This window comes from Aptenodytes forsteri, unplaced genomic scaffold (genome assembly GCF_000699145.1).
Source record: "Aptenodytes forsteri isolate BGI_AS27 unplaced genomic scaffold, ASM69914v1 Scaffold262, whole genome shotgun sequence".
Lineage (NCBI taxonomy): Eukaryota > Metazoa > Chordata > Aves > Sphenisciformes > Spheniscidae > Aptenodytes > Aptenodytes forsteri.
Genome location: NW_008795710.1, coordinates 379,523 through 393,203, shown reverse-complemented (window position 1 = coordinate 393,203; position 13,681 = coordinate 379,523). Strand labels below are relative to the sequence as shown.

Sequence of the window (13,681 nt, the reverse complement as noted above, 5' to 3'; positions counted from 1 at the left end):
CGGGGGGAGAGCGGGGGTGGGAGCAGGCGCTGGGTTTCGGGGCTCTGTAACATGGTTTCTCATGTGTGTGTTTTCTTTCTCTCCTTCTCCTCTCCCTCCTCCTCCTCCCCAAACACACACGTACACACACACACACACGCTTCCCCTCTCCCTCCCCCTCCTCAAGGCCGAAAAGGCAAGCCAAACCTGCAGCTGACGAAGGCTTTTGGGATTGTAGTGTGTGCACCTTCAGGAACAGCGCCGAAGCCTTCAAATGCAGCATCTGCGATGTCAGGAAAGGCACCTCCACAAGGTACGTCCGCACCTTTCGACCTGGCTTTCGCTCCGCGCTGGGCTGCGCCGACTTGTTGATTTTTTTTCCGCTCTTGCCCGGATATCGGCTGGTTGCATCCCCCTTCCCCCTGATGCAGTCCCTTCTGTCCCTGTTCAAAAGCTTGTGGATTTTAAAAATTCTCTTTCAAGCGCTTAATTAGAGCTGGAAGACACGTTTCGTGGATGTGGCAGCGACCTGAATCTTTTTGTTGTTCTGTGCTTTTTTGTCACTGATGTACGGAGGACCTCTTGAAGATCCGCAGGCAGCCAGAAACGTTCTGACTGTGGTTTGGGGCAGACGGTTTTCTGTGGTTTGGGTGGAGATTTACGTGTGTTTTCTACAGGAGTAGAAACGATTGAGGATTAGGGAGCGAGAAGGGAAACGGCTGAAACTAAAGCTGCCACGAGAACAACAACTCCCTAACTGAGATGTTGATCTCTTGGTGTCTGTTGTCATCCGAAAAGCATTGGCTTTGTGCTCAGTGTGGGAATGGTGCGGATTTCTGAAAGCTGCCAGGTCTCTCTGATTGCCTTGCGCAGAGTAACTATGAAAGTCTTTATGAGATGGAGAAGATGACATTCAGTAGTTAATTTAATTAAAAAACCCCAAAACAACCAAAAACTTGCACTCTACCAGTTAACGGGTTCAGAAAGTTTGTCCTGGAAATACCAGTTGGCACTGAAACAGGCATGTGGTGCTTGGCTTTTTCTTTCTTCTTCTGATGTGTTCTACCATGTTGACTTCTGATTTTGTTCATATTGTGCCTTCCAAATGTGAGTTCCCGTTGCTCTCCTCTGCCTAGGAAGTAGTCCGTAAGATTTCCATTGTGAAAGGCATCGTTTTCCTCCTTTGAGTGAAGCAGTGTATTGAGATGCTCTCTCTCATCAGCAGGCTGTTTGTATGACTTGGCTGTCTTGACTTGATTGACAAAGGAGGCGAAAGCGTGTTCGGTTGGTTATTGTTCGCACTGTGCTTTAGACAATGTGAAGTGCCTACATTTTTAATGGGGAGCATGCTTTTGGGCCATTGAAACTCTCTGAGTTACAGCAACAGTGCTGCAGTGCTTCACTGCGTGTTTTCTGATGCACGTTGGTTACAAGTATCCCTACGCTTTTTACAAAATATACAGAGGTGTTGAACTTAAAACAATTTTAAATAGCGTAGTTATAGCATTGAATAAGGTCGAGCTTTTGGGACAGTAGTGTTCTGTATGCACCTAGAGCTGATTCTTCACTCATTTTGTTCAATCTTATGTTGTCATGCAACTAAACCTTCACAGCATGCTTGATTTCTGTGGTTTTCTGTTTCCTTGGCTTCCCTGTTGGCTAAGGTGAAACATGTTGATCCTGCAGTCGCCTGGTATTTAACTGTGCTACTACAGCGCGTAGCCTTGCAGTCACCGGGAGTTCTCACAGCGTCACGTCAAGCATGTGCATGGGTGTTTGTAGGAGGAGAGTCTTAATGAGATGTAAGAGCCCATATGGGTTGTATCTTGTATCAGACTCGATCATTTTCATTTGGCCACCATGCTGATGTTCATTTTGAGAGCAGCAGCTTTGTCTCCCATGCCCTTACTTTTTTTTTTTTAATGATAATTTTCAAACTGTTTGAGGTAGTAGGATGTTTTGTCTTTTAAAGGACCCTTAAGAGGGATAGCAGTTGGTGATTTCAGGTTAAGAGCTGTAGCCTTACTTGCAGATGTGATCCTCGGGTCTAGAACGTTGTACTTCTGTTTAGCTTTTAATGGACCCTTATGAATGGCTTCTAATTTTAATTCATTTAATTCATCAGTTTTCTATTCATTTTTGCTGCTTTTTAAATTGCTTTTGTTTGTAGAATTTGAGAAAGTATTTAAAATATTCAATGGACCATCATGTCGTCTTGCATATTTATATCATTTATGAATAAATATAACTGAAAGCAGGAGTGATTGAATGTTGTGAGTGAATGTCGTATATCGAGAAGACCTGGGAGGTCAGAGTTCTTTGTTGTGGTATTGCTTTGAGTGTTACAGTATGTGACGTACGAGTCGATGCCGGGGAAATTCTTCAGAATTTTTTAAATAAATGACTGATGTAAAGATACTTAACGAGTTACGATTGATAATTTGTTACTTGAAATACAAGGTGTCTGATGAGCTTGACTTTTAAGTTGCAATTTGACAAGTTGATGACACTTTTCCATATTTAAAACTGCCTTGCTTCATTAGGGCTTACTTCAATAACACCTACCGGAAATTTATCAAACTCGCTTTTTAAAAAAAACTCAACAAAGTAGTGAAAGACAGGCATCATAGATGTGGTGAGGCAACTGGTTTTCATCAAATTATTGTGTGCACTTACAGTATGCCCAGTTTTTTTATTAAGATCTGGTATGACTTATTCCCCCCCCCCCTTTCCACTGTGAAGCCAGTTATTTGCTGTAGGATTTACTTTGGCTGATAAATATTCTCTGATTTGAGAACTAGTTAGGACGTTAGCTAATTCTCACCGTGTGTATATTTTTTCAGACTCGATATAATCTGTTGGTGTGTGGGAGGGGTGGCTGGCAGCAGTTAGAAGTTTTACTTTCTCAGATCCAACTATCGCCTTTCCCTAGGATCTCATAAAAGGAGCTTCAAACACAGTTTTAGAGTTGTGTGCCAAGTCAAAATCACTGTAGATGCTAAACAGTTAAATTGCACCTGAATACTCTTTCAGGTGCTGTTTATAAATATTTCAGTTGCACTTTTAAATAAAAATGAGGTCAAATCCATCTCAAGAGAATTGGGAGTTGTCGTGCAAAGATTACATTAAACCTGTAGTACTTACTTGAATACTGGATTTGTTACAGTATGTCACTAACTCCCTTTCCTCAACTTTATTCTTGCTATTTTATGGTTAAACTTTATTATGCTCTATTTAGGCAAGTATGTTGAGTTTTTCTACAGTTTTCCTTCTGTGAGGATCATGACAAAGATATAAGCTATATTCAACACAACATTTGGTTGGGCGAGACAATGATTTAACTGGCTAGCTTGGGAGTGAGCAGTGGTAATGTGTTTGCTGGGGTGTACAATACTTTTTCTTTCCCGGAGATTTTTGTATTGGTGCAATGATGCAGGGAACTGGTGCTGGCCACCGCTTCCACTTGCGTCCTGTGGTTCTTCTGGTGGTTTGCACTGGTGTGGCCCCACCAGCTCCTGCACACAAGAGGAGGCTTGAATTAAAACTTCTGCCGGGAAGTCTGCTCTACAGACATACGTTCCCTTCCAATATCCATTACTTCTTCAAATGCGGAAGGAAAGTTTATTTTGGATTTCCAAGGAATATGAGGGCAGAATTTGGCCTTGTATTTCCCGTTATGGGGAGCTGTGTGTTCCTATTTGAGGGTAGACGATGCTTCCATTTGTTTTTCTTAATGGTATTCTTGCCCCTCTTCCCCTTTGGTTCTCTGATGGTTTCCGTATGTTGTGTTCCTGTACACCTCTTCTTGTAGCTTCCTCTCTCCTCCCAGGCACGGCCGCGCAGACTGTTTCTGTGTGAGATTGCTTTCAGACATAATTGTGAAGGAGAATATTCCCCCCTCCCTCTGATTTCAGAGGTAGTTACTATTTTCTGAATCTTTCCTTTTGGATAAACAGGCAAGCAATGCAATGTGATAGAGCTGCTCTGATGTCAATTTTTCTCTAACTTTAGGATAAGTGCTTTTCTTGTCCGAACTTCACATCCTCTATCATGAATTGATTACAGAGAAATGCACTAAAAAAAGTCAGTGGAAGATGAGAGAGCAAGAACTGGATGTCTGACATGCAAATTAACAAAACAACGGGACTTTTTAGTACGAAATTAACAAGTTGTAGTGTGTATGTCCTCTGCAAGGCATGCACTTAGTAAGCATTTCTGTTGTATTTGTTGCTAAAACCTGTATGCCTAAAGTGCATGGTTTGGAGTTTGCATCAAGTGATTCAAACATATGTTTCATTGTGGAGTGCTCAAGGAGCATATGTCAGTAGTGCTTCACTCTGCCATCCTTACTTTTGAGGGGAGGCCGAGCTGAAACTATTCATCATAATTTCAAAATGACTTTCCTCTTGTGTAGAACAGGTGTCTCAGATAGATACTGGCCTTTGTTCCCCTTCAGTTCTCCAGAAAATTCCTTTGCACGTTTGCAGGATCTAAGCTAGCACCTTGAAGGATGTAAACTACTGTCCGTGTCACCATTGGAAAAAAGTGTTCTCTTGTTCTGCATCCAAGCTGGGCTGACCAGAATAGACACCAGATAGTCCTGCTATTCCTGGAATGAGGAATCAGGCTCATGATCCTGACCTCCATACAACTAATACATGCCCTGCTTATTTGCCATGTATTTGCAGGACTGTTCTTCTAAAAATGCTTGCTTTGGCGTGTAGCTGTGGTGTAGGTTGGAAGCAAAGTGGTTTCATTCAGTTCTTTCAAGTTAAATAGCTTTCACCTGCATTAAGGTGGGTTTTATTTAGTGTCATAGCTGGCCTTTAAGTGGCTTATTTTCTATAAAAATGGAGTATGTGACTCGTCTGGAAAAAGCTGTTGTGGAAGGAACGTTGGTGCCTTTACTCTGGAATATTTGTTTTATTAATTGGCCGTTTAGATCTGTGGTTAAATCATCCCTATTTTTCCCCGTTGATGGCTGAAGTTAAATGGCAGTTGGATCAGGTGGAGCGGAGCGTGGTCTGTACCAGCCTGGAGCTGTGCCAGTGCTCCACGGGGCCATCTAGATCCTGCAGATGTGCCCCCTCGGGGACTGCTTTGTTGGTAATGGATGGGAGCAGCGTAATTCTGCCTAGGTGGTTTTGAGTGCTGGAATGCACGATACCTATTTGCAAAATGTTTGCCCACATGCAAGGAGTTCTTCAGACCTTTATTGTCTTGTACCTTGTTTACCAGCACTGTCTAAAAGTAATTAGCTGTTACTTTCTGAATTTGTAGATGAGGAGCACTTTTGCTAGGTCTGGCAAACCCACCAGGGCATGGGAGCTAAGGACAAGAGGAGCCTTTTGCAAACCTGGCACTTCAAGACAATGCTGCTGATGGTTGGCAGCAAGCCCCGAATTCTGGGCTGTGGTTTGACAATACACTAAGTTTGACTTCATGACTCGTATTGCTGGACCCCAGGTGCCTCAGCCACGTGGCTTGGGGTATTGATCCATTATAAACGGACTACTGGTACAGATTCATGCTACACCTTTTTTAACTAGCATAGAGTTAGTCTGTGAGACTTCATCTGAGCAGATGAAGCTGTTCGGCTTCAGATCAGCTGTTATCTGTCATCCTGGTGCAAGTGTAACACTGGCATAAGATCTGCATCTTGTACTTGGGCTGTTTGAAGGAAATAAGAGTTGTGTCCCGATTTGCTCTTTGCTAGTGTTTGGCTCTGGCATTAATGATCTCATTACCATCACCCCAGGATTTCTCTTGGGTCTCAGCACTGCTGGGAAATCATTCTCAGCAGGGAGGATCCTCAGTATTGATGTGCAGCACCTTGGCAATACCCCTTCGCTATGGTTGCCAAATTTGGGTGCCTGAAATGCTGTAGGTGACAAACACAGTAGGTACTGTGGTGGCTGCTGTGACTGACTTTGCTTCAATCACTTGGATAGGATCTTATTAAGGAATAATGGCTATACCTGTTGTGGTGCTTTTTTATTAGGGGGGAAAAAAAAGTCTTTATGTTAAACAACATAGTAAAATCTGTGTTACAGTTTCCATGTAGATTACCCATTTGGGTTAAATGATTGTGGATGGTAGGGTTTAAAGATCGATCTCTGATTTCTGTTGGAGACTGTATAAAGGTCTAATAGATAAATTGCGACATTGAGTGTGTTAGTCTATCACTGATAATATGCAGCATGGATATTATTCATTTTTCTCTTCCTCCATAGACTGCTTTTTTGGGAGACAGGAATCTAAATCAAAGTATGTATGTGCGTGTAGGAGGAGAGGGCATGTAACTTTCTTTTATTGCTGTAAACAGACGTTGCATCCACTGGGATACTGGCCCTCGCTCTCAGCAGGTCCTCGTGGGGAACTGGTAGGCAGAGGAATGCCGAGCAACTTTCTCTGCATGCCTTTCTTAATTGCCCTGATTGTTTCATGTTCCCATCAGCTGGCTGTGGAGGGGCTGCTGCATTTGCATGATTTGCCTGTGTATTTGCACACTGATGTGGGTTCATCTAATAAGTGGAACCTTGTATGAACTGGAAATAGAAAAATGTCTGTGCGGTGTTGACTGGCACAATAGCTGGGAGGAGGGAGGTGGTGGATGCGAAGCGTGGTACTCTGCGGCCACCCTCGGCTCCTGCGGGATCTTGGCTGACTGTCCTCTGCTGCCTGTTAGCGTTCCCCAGCAGCTCGTAGTGCTGTGGGGCTCTGTTTTGGCTGAACTGTTAGGTCCCTGAAAGCAACGCGTGGGACCCAAGACCAATGAGGGTTGATGGTTGGCAGGTAACGTGCTGTGGGCTGGATGGGTTATTTTGGCTGGCCACATCCAGCTTTTGTGCTATATAGCCTGGATACCCCTGCTGTAACTCCAGGATGATCATGAATCAGGTGTCACTTTTACTCTGGCTGCTGCGAGACCCGCTTTGCGTTAGCAACGTGAATTAAACAGCTTTGCTGTTGGTAGGCTCACCGTTCCTTGCTGTGGTGCTGCTCCTTTTCTTCCTGCTCTGTCAGGCTTGAACGAGCAGACAGGTTCTTCCAGGGTCCCTTGGTGGGAAACACAGAAGTTCACGGCACTTCTGGAGAGTCCTGCCGGTGTGCAGGAATATGGCAGCAGGGTGAGAGATGCGGCTTGCAGAGTGCTCCTGCATTAGGCAAAGGATGTGCTCTGCTTGTCCTTTATTATGTGCATCTCTCCTTGTGTAATTCTTATGAAGAAACCCACTGACCTATTTTGTGGTATTTTGGGTGGTTCTGTAGGTTAGTAGGTTTCAGTCCCACAATGTAGGTCACTCACAAGGTGCGCTGGAGTTTCGTAACACGTAGCTCTGACCTGAAATAAGATTCATACAAACTCTCTGTGGCTGCGTCTTGCAGCTGCACGTCTCTCTTTGCACTGGCGTCCTTCTTCACAAGGTAAAAGGAGAAATCTGGGTGCTTCCAGAGCAAGGGGTCTTACAGGAGGGTTTGTGAGGCTTTATTTAAAGCGTGCATGTTTCAGACAGGTAAGGGCAAATTACCGTCATTGCCACTTCATGTTTATTAAGGACACGGCAAAAAAAGCAGACCACAAATACTGAGTAACCCGTACATGCTACCCTAGGCAGATGTCCAGGATTACACAATATGACAGAAATAATGTGGAAATGCCTCCATTACATTTATGTAAGCTCCTTTTACAGCTGACACATGCTAAATACATTGATTGTCTCTTTGTGAGACAGATTTTCTTTACATCAACGAGAGCTCCTTTCACACTTTTTGGGTACATCCGGAGGTACGACCAAATCCTTAACATCGCTCTTCCCATAAGCCAGCTATTAATTAGGAGCATGTTCATGTGGAAATGCCTCCATTACATTTATGTAAGCTCCTTTTACAGCTGACACATGCTAAATACATTGATTGTCTCTTTGTGAGACAGATTTTCTTTACATCAACGAGAGCTCCTTTCACACTTTTTGGGTACATCCGGAGGTACGACCAAATCCTTAACATCGCTCTTCCCATAAGCCAGCTATTAATTAAGAGCATGTTTTTTGTAGCAGAGTGCTAATTGGTACATCAACAAATTCACTGCCTGTTAAACATGGGAAAGATTGTAATTCTGACTGGCTCAAATATAAATGAGAGGGAAGAGCATCGCTTCTCCTTGCTGGCTTAGCGGGTTTTGTTTGACTGTTCAGTAGCTCTTTGTCTTCAGTCAGGTGAATCTCAACTCCTTCCTAGAAAAAACAGAACTAACTGGCTAAAACTGGGCATTGTTTTGATAGTATTTTATTGTTGAAGTGCTGCCTGTGTTTCTGAAAGTTAAAAGTACACCCACAGCCAATCTTCTGTTAAGTAATATTGGAAATGCATGAGAAAAAGGGGTTGTAGAGATCTGAAGTATGGATCGTGAAACCAGGAGGCCTGATTTTGAACCGTATGTGGTCTTATTTGAGATACTGGCCTGAGATTGTGGAGTAACCCCCTATGCTACAAAGATCAAAATACTAAAAAATTGTAGTTATGTTCTTTACCACAGAAGTCTTGTAATAGTCAAATTGATTTTAACCTTCTGACTGATAAACATTTTGAAGCATACATTTTATGGTAATTTGCTGAGAGCTGAAACGTTCCACATTTAAGTAAGCACAGTGTATGCTTTATGTCAGTTGCTGTATGGAGGTGCAAACTTCCAGAAACTGTATTTACAACGTATGTGGGAATATGTTCAGGAGTTCTAGAAACTTTAGTTTGAGGATCTTACTAGATTGGTTGTCTTTAAATAAAATGGAAGCAAAACAAGTTAGTTTTGGATTCTCTTTAGGGGTAAACAAGGGATAAATGTTTGGACATGTTTTCTCAAGCAGATTGTTCTCCGGGACTTCAGAGTTACGATGGATTGCTTGTAACATGCAGAGGTGCTAAATGAGACAAAATATCTTGCCTGAGATAAAGCTATCTTCTTCAGACATATATTGTTGAGTAGACGGACATGAGACTGATTATAATCTGAAATATTTTTCATGAACTAAATTATTTTTGTGCAGGTGGAACTATGTCTGGGTAATTCATGTGCAACTTAAAATGGTCGAATTGGGGAGGTGGACGGAGGATGTAGAAGTACTAGGATTTGGTAGCTTCAGTGATGTTGCAAAGTTGATCAGAACGCTGCCTGGTGAGCGTTGAGCATGGGTTACCCCCTGTGCCCTGGTCCCGCTCCTGAATGTGCAGCATTTTTTGAATTAAAGGGGTTGTTCTTAATTGAATAGGATTACTCCCTGTTTTAAATTTTATTGTCTGTGTACTAATTAAATACATGGAAGGATTCGTATTTTCTTTCACTTGTATTCGCAGGTGTCACTGGGGATAGTATGATGTTGGTGTGATTTAAGCCTGTGTAAAAGAGGCTGGAATTCACCCTTTAGCAAATCAGCTAGCTAAATATCCTCGAGTTGCCATTCTTTAATCTGTATGGCTGTATTCACTGTCTGTGTTTTAATTTGACCAAGAAATTTATGTCTATGGTAGGTGTTTCATTCCTTTGTTTAAAAAAAAAAAAAAAAATCTAGATTAGCAGAAGCGCATAGATCTTATTTGTCCTGGTTGGACAAAGCATGCATATATGTTCAGGTTGTTGGAAATGTGTGTTTCTGCTGAAACATTTGGCTCTAATTATGTATCTTGGAGCTCTTAGCTTGAAAGTGCTTTCACTGTTTTTTCGGAAGTGGTACTGAGCACTTTCTCTTCCTGAGATGAGATTTCGGTGAGAGAGGCAATACATTGATGGACGATGGCCCTGTGATGGAGTCAATCAGCCAGTGCAGTCATTTGTCTCCTGGGGATACAGGGTAGAGCACATCATTAGCAGCAGAAGGGGAGGCTTTCCCCTGTAATGCTAATAGGGCGAGGAAGCTCGGGTTGGTGCCTGTTTGTTGCTATTGCTCAGTTATTACAGGTGCCTTATGGAGAAACAAAACGGTTTTCATTTGTTATCTGTAACAGTCATGGGTGTGGATCAATTTAACAAAAATATTTAATAAGCTCTAGGAAATGTTTCCAGTTCAGCGTGGTATTAGCAAGTGTAAACCTGTATTGCCTAAAACTGCTTGTCATAGAAATGGTGAATTATTTTGGGGGAATCGTGTGTTTTATTGGTTTTATACACAAATAGCTTGACTTGTGTAGGAAAGACTGGCAGCTGCCCGATGCCAGCATGGGATTCGAAGGATGGTGTGTCTTAATTGGAGGAGAAATGTTGAAAGTGAAGCTGGTGGGTTGCAGAAGTTACTCTAATAGTGTCTGATGGCATTGGGTTTCCATCACAGCAAAAGGCAAAGCATGTGGTAGCGATGGCGGGTGGCTTGTCCGAGGGATGGCTGGGTGGCGCACTGCTGTGCGGCAACAGTAATGACTTAGCTGAAAGGTAGCTCGGTGTGCTCCAGGTGGTGGGCATCATCCAGCTCTGCCCAGGAGGACGAGTTAACCTGCAAGTGACTGTTCCTCTATGGCTGCTTTGCTCCTTTTGGGGCTCTTGCCTCTCGGCGGAGGTGGTGTAGCTGTGGTCCCGTCAGGAACAAGCATGGGCTTGCACCGGGGTGGGCAGGAGCGCTCTGATTATGTGATACGGGGCTGCAAACCTTGCATAAGCAGTACCTTGGTGTTCAGAGATGGTTAATTCCCATGTGACAGACAATGAAACTATAAATGTTGGCAGAAAAGCATTATTCTGGATGGCTGGTGGGTGTTTCAGTGTACCTGCCAGTGCTGCGAGTGGGGAGGTGGCACCCAGGGCACTGCTTGTTGTGGGGACTTCCCCCCAACTTGTAACTCGCTGTGACTCTGGACAGTTAGTGACTCACGTGCGTAGGTTTACCTGTCTGTAAAGCAAATGTAGTAAGAAATCCCTACCACATATGGCCTATAGGAGGTGAAGTTAATTTTTGGAAAACGCTTTGAAGTTCTGAAATGTCTCCTCAAAAACTGCACATGAAGTCAGACTTAAAAAACAATGTTTATCTTCCTTTCTCTGAACTGTATAGATAATCGTTGAAAAATAAGAGCAAGGGCAGCAAGAAAGCAAATGATGATACAGCTGCTGGAACAGCGTGGTGGGTAGACTTTGTACGCTCTGTTTCACTGTCACGTACAGCGATGTCTTTGTTCCTAAAGCACCGGTGGAATGGCACAGCTGTGTGCTGCATGGGTGCTAAAGGCATGGGATTGTTAGAGTTGCACAATTTTACATGTGGGTTAGCAGAGTAAGGAACATTCCTCATCATGGGTATGGGAATACAGTACTCTGGCAGCAATTAAGAGTCATTAATTAGAAGTACTTATTACCGGATGTGACTCAAGTTAGTTGTAAGTTGCTTAACTTCTGAGGTCAAGAAGATCTAATGCATCCGAGATAAGTGTTATTAGTGTCCCTGGGACTGTGGGGCTATCCACAGGGATGGTCTGTAATACCAGAGCTCAAACTGTGAAATTTTGAGGTTCATTAAATGACTTGCTGACACTGACGGTTTCGCAGCACCTCTGCAAGCTGGGATCACGCATTTGCATTTAGAAGTTTGGACCTATGACTAGGTTGCATCAGCTGGGAACGTACAAGTGTGTGCTGGGAATTTATGCTGTTGTGCTGAGAGTCACTCTTAATTCAGCCAGCATTCAAAGAAGTGATAGTGAAACTTTATCATAAACAAAAGCTTCCATGTCTGTATGAAGAGGATGACTTTTTTTTTCCAATTACAAATTAACCAATCGATACAAAAATCAACAACAAACAGGGCGGTAGAACATCATGCCCGTGTGCCGCATACCTACTCTGTAAATGCATGGGAGATCACACCTTCATGTTCAGCGTATGCATTTATAAAGATGTAAAATGTGAGGACAGTCTCACCGCTTGTGCCTGGAACAGGCATTGCTTCTGCCAACGGCTAGGGCTTGTCAAGCAAGTAATGGAAAAAGGTCCGTAATAAGGTACCTGTTGCAATTCTGTGCTAGTTCTCAGGGTTTTTCCTAATGTGCAGGGAGAATGAAGGATAACGCCTACAAGTAGTTTGGTTTTATTTCCACCTCTTTGGTTTTTCCCCTTCTGCCTTTTTTTTGCATTGTAAGCCAGACTGACTTTCCCACTGGCCATCTGAATTCAAAGCTATGAAATTGTAAGCTATGTACTACACTTACTTGGTTTTAAAAGCCTGTCACAAGCATGAGTGGGGTTTTTTTTTTTTCTTCACACGAAGGCATATAGCGTAAGGAACAGGGTTACTTAGTCACGGGTGTGGGAATATGGACGCTGACATTAGTTTAATAACAGTTGGTTGCTTTATTTCTGAGTGTGCTAGCATTTGCAAATCTGTCTTAGTTCGTCAGGTAGTTGATGCCTCTGGAGAACGTGACTTTTTGCTGTTTGCATTGATTTTTCTGAATCGTGTCCAGAGGCTGCAGAAGTCAGTGCAGCGCTTTGTCGTCAGCTGCAAGGGCTGGATCAGGCCTCTGAGACCGATGCATCCAGAACAAAGGGAATAAGTTGACGTGAAACTTAACACGGCTATCTTTTGTGATCTTGCTTTGTTCCAAGACTGTTCTTTTCCAGGGAGATTTTTTTAATAGATAAAAAAGAATTGAGAAATGACTTGTATTGTATAAAGCCCTAAATGAGACTCGGGGAGAACTTGGTCTGTGTCTGTGTAAGCGGAGGACTCCTCAGACAGCTTGTTGCTCTTGGTCGTCCTGGAGCGTCTAAAGTTTGAACAGGGGCTGAGACTGATAAAACTTTGGATCTGTTTTGTGTGTGGTTTTTTTTTTTTTAAAAGTGTCATAGATGGTGGCCAAACATTTTCTTGTTTTTAAGTGGAAAGAAATGAAATACCTAGAAAGTCCAACATACTCAGCAAACTTTGCAGAGCTGTAGCTCTCAATGAGTCTCATCTGTCTAAAGTTTAGTCTTTCTACTGCCGACTGTATAAAATTCTTGATTTTGATCTTAGTGTACAAATATGCTAGTCCTCATATACCTGTGTACTCACTTGGATCAAAAAGATCATATTCCTTCTCCATGGAGTTCTATCCATGTCTTTGCTTATATAGCCGGCACATTATTAGTAGGTAAGATGGGTCGATCATCAGTGGCTTGCTGCTTTTCCTCCCTGCTCTAGTTCAGAGTATTATCGTTAGCAGTTTTTAAAGTAAGGCTCCTCCTGGAAGAATTTCTGGCTTGAGGCAGAAGAAGTTTTCTTACCAGTTTTGAACTACTGGGACTATTGTGTTTTTGAAATCCTATTCATCGCTTCACAAAACTGTTACATCTTGAATCATGCATAGCCTGAAGAATATCCTGGGGGTAGGGAGACATAAATAATTGTTTAATTGGGCTGCTCTGTTGTGTAGCTTATATCATGTTGAGTATATGGAAAGGACTGATTTTATTTAGTGTTTTACTGTAACAATTCTCCGAGTCCTAAGCTGAGTGTTTATCTTAGTAAAATTTAATGTGGTGTTAAGCAAGACATGCAAATGTGGTTTGACTTAAGCTTTTAGTTTGTGAATAAAAATGTTGCAGATCTCCCACCTTTCAAACATTTGTTTCAAACTGAAGTCTTACAAGAAAAACAACATCCTATGGAAGGAAAAGAACTTTGTGATTAACACTGACAAATAGTTAATAACTATTTTTATATTTCATTAGATTTATGAA

At 42.6% G+C, this 13,681-nt stretch overlaps 1 protein-coding gene across 1 annotated transcript in view; it reads left to right on the top strand.

The window, feature by feature from the left end:
- Positions 1–51: 51 nt before the first annotated feature.
- RYBP (RING1 and YY1 binding protein) overlaps positions 52–13,681 on the top strand; it is a 41,568-nt gene continuing 27,938 nt past the window's right edge. The window contains 2 exon segments of the mRNA XM_009283366.2: positions 52–94; positions 97–292. Coding sequence (XP_009281641.2) covers positions 52–94; positions 97–292 — 239 coding nt within the window.